Raw genomic sequence first — 2,500 nt, forward strand, 5'->3', positions numbered from 1 at the left:
CGTTAGAGCTACAGACAGTAAGAAGGTTTATCAGATCGATTTGATCCCAAAGGACAAGATGATCGCTCTGCTCTGCGGCAGGAACCGTCATGTCCACCTTCACCCCTGGGGGGCGCTGGAGGGAGCAGAGTCCTCCTTTGATATCAAACTGACGGAGACCAAAGGTTGCCAGGCTCTGACCACAGGAGTGCTCCGGCCCGGAGGCCCCGCCTGCCTGCTGGCTTCAGTCAAACGCCAGGTCAGACATGGTAGCCCCGCCCCTTCACTGTGGACTGGTTCTGTTCATGTTCTGATGGGCTCTGGTTCTCCTCCCTGCAGGTTCAGTGTTACGAGATCACGCGAGCTAAGCCCCACTATAAGAAGCTGTGGGAGGTGCAGGCTCCAGGTGTGGTGCAGTGGTTGGGGATGGTGAGGGAGCGGCTGTGTGTCGGTTATCCTTCGGGCTTCGCTCTGCTCGCCCTGCAGGGGGAGTCGTCCCCCGTCAGCCTGGTGAGTCCCGGGGACCCGTCCCTGGCCTTCCTCTCCCAGCAGCCTCTGGACGCCCTGCACGCCCTGGAGGTGGGATCCTCCGAACTGCTGCTCTGCTTCAGCCAGCTCGGCATCTACGTGGACGACCGAGGGCGCCGCTCCAGGACGCAGGAGCTGATGTGGCCGGCCACGCCAGTCGCATGCAGTACGTTCATCCTGTTACCTGTAGTACACGTGTGTCAGGTGTTAGATAGGATTAGTTGATCCTCAGGTGAGTGCAGACAGGTGCAGCAGGTTGCACGTGGTTGTTAAACACCTGTCTCTCTGCAGGCTCTAACTCCTCCCACCTGACGGTCTACAGCGAATACGGAGTCGATGTCTTCGACATTCACACCACAGAGTGGGTCCAAACTATCTCCCTCCGCAAGGTAACCAATCCAAACCAAGTGCTGCTCTGAACCGTCCAATCACAGCTCAGCAAACAGCCAATGACATTTAAGAGATGAATGTGTCCTCAGATCCGACCTCTGAACCTCGAGGGGACGTTAAACCTGCTGAGTTCAGAACCTCCTCGTCTGATTTACTTCAGCAACAGCTCATCAGGTAACAACCCTCACACCTGGACACAATCACACCTGGACACAATCACACCTGGACACAGTCACACCTGGACACAATCACACCTGGATACAATCACACCTGGATACAATCACACACAATCACACCTGGACACAGTCACACCTGGACACAATCACACCTGGACACAATCACACCTGGACACAATCACACACAATCACACCTGGACACAATCACACCTGGATACAATCACACACAATCACACCTGGATACAATCACACCTGGATACAATCACACACAATCACACCTGGACACAATCACACCTGGATACAATCACACCTGGACACAATCACACACAATCACACCTGGATACAATCACACACAATCACACCTGGATACAATCACACCTGGATACAATCACACACAGTCACACCTGGACACAATCACACCTGGATACAATCACACACAGTCACACCTGGACACAATCACACCTGGACACAATCACACCTGGACACAATCAGACAAAATCACACCTGGACTCAGTCACACCTGGACACAGTCACACCTGGACACAATCACACCATAACATACTCTTCTGTTTATTCACACTTAGTCCAATCAGATTGAAGCCTGTAACACCTGAAGCCAATTAAACCTGTAACACAACTTCTACTCTCAGAAACCTGACTGTGTCTGTCTCTACCTGTCCACCTGTCTCTACCTGTCCACCTGTCTCCACCTGTCCACCTGTCTCTACCTGTCCACCTGTCTCTACCTGTCCACCTGTCTCCACCTGTCCACCTGTCTCTACCTGTCCACCTGTCTCTACCTGTCCACCTGTCTCTACCTGTCCACCTGTCTCCACCTGTCTCTACCTGTCCACCTGTCTCTACCTGTCCACCTGTCTCTACCTGTCCACCTGTGTCCTCAGAGGGAGACCTCACCATCCCCGACACGTCAGACCACAGCAGGAAGTTGATGGTTCGAACTCGCAGCAAGCGGAAGTTCCTCTTTAAGGTTCCTGAGGAGGAGCGTCTTCAGCAGAGGAGGTGATCCTGTGCTTTGATGAACATAGTGTGTAATAAACATGTTGTTAGCGTGTAGTTAACGTGTTATTAACCTGTGTGCAGGGAGATGCTGAGGGATCCAGAGCTCAGGTCTAAGCTGATCTCTAATCCTACAAACTTCAACCACGTGGCCCACATGGGACCAGGAGACGGCATGCAGGTCCTCATGGACCTCCCTCTGGTAACTCCTCCTCACTTCACCTCCTCCTCCTCCTCCTGCCGGCATGTTCTCCTCCCACCTCCTTCCCCATCCTCCCCCCAAACTGCTCGGTTCATCACACTGACTCCTCCTCTCTTCTCTCCTCCTCCCTCCCCTGTCTCACCTCCCTCACCCCTCCTCTTCCTGCCTGATGTTAAGGTTGGTGATGTCACCTCCTTCACCCCCTCCC

General features: G+C 53.7%; 1 protein-coding gene across 4 annotated transcripts in view; it reads left to right on the forward strand.

Moving 5' to 3' along the window:
* cdc42bpb (CDC42 binding protein kinase beta (DMPK-like)) overlaps positions 1 to 2,500 on the forward strand; it is a 27,313-nt gene that overhangs the window by 21,320 nt on the left and 3,493 nt on the right. For 2 of the 4 annotated variants that reach the window (XM_079364836.1, XM_079364837.1), the window contains 7 exons: positions 1 to 238; positions 319 to 673; positions 799 to 896; positions 987 to 1,071; positions 1,976 to 2,093; positions 2,175 to 2,292; positions 2,470 to 2,500. The exon at positions 1 to 238 is cut by the window's left edge and continues 4 nt beyond it; the exon at positions 2,470 to 2,500 is cut by the window's right edge and continues 197 nt beyond it. In XM_079364836.1, coding sequence (XP_079220962.1) covers positions 1 to 238; positions 319 to 673; positions 799 to 896; positions 987 to 1,071; positions 1,976 to 2,093; positions 2,175 to 2,292; positions 2,470 to 2,500 — 1,043 coding nt within the window. The remainder of the gene's footprint in view (positions 239 to 318; positions 674 to 798; positions 897 to 986; positions 1,072 to 1,975; positions 2,094 to 2,174; positions 2,293 to 2,469) is intronic. The other 2 variants (XM_079364838.1, XM_079364839.1) reach the window with 1 other exon arrangement.

This window comes from Symphodus melops (assembly GCF_947650265.1).
Source record: "Symphodus melops genome assembly, chromosome: 1".
NCBI classification, from domain to species: Eukaryota; Metazoa; Chordata; class Actinopteri; order Labriformes; family Labridae; genus Symphodus; species Symphodus melops.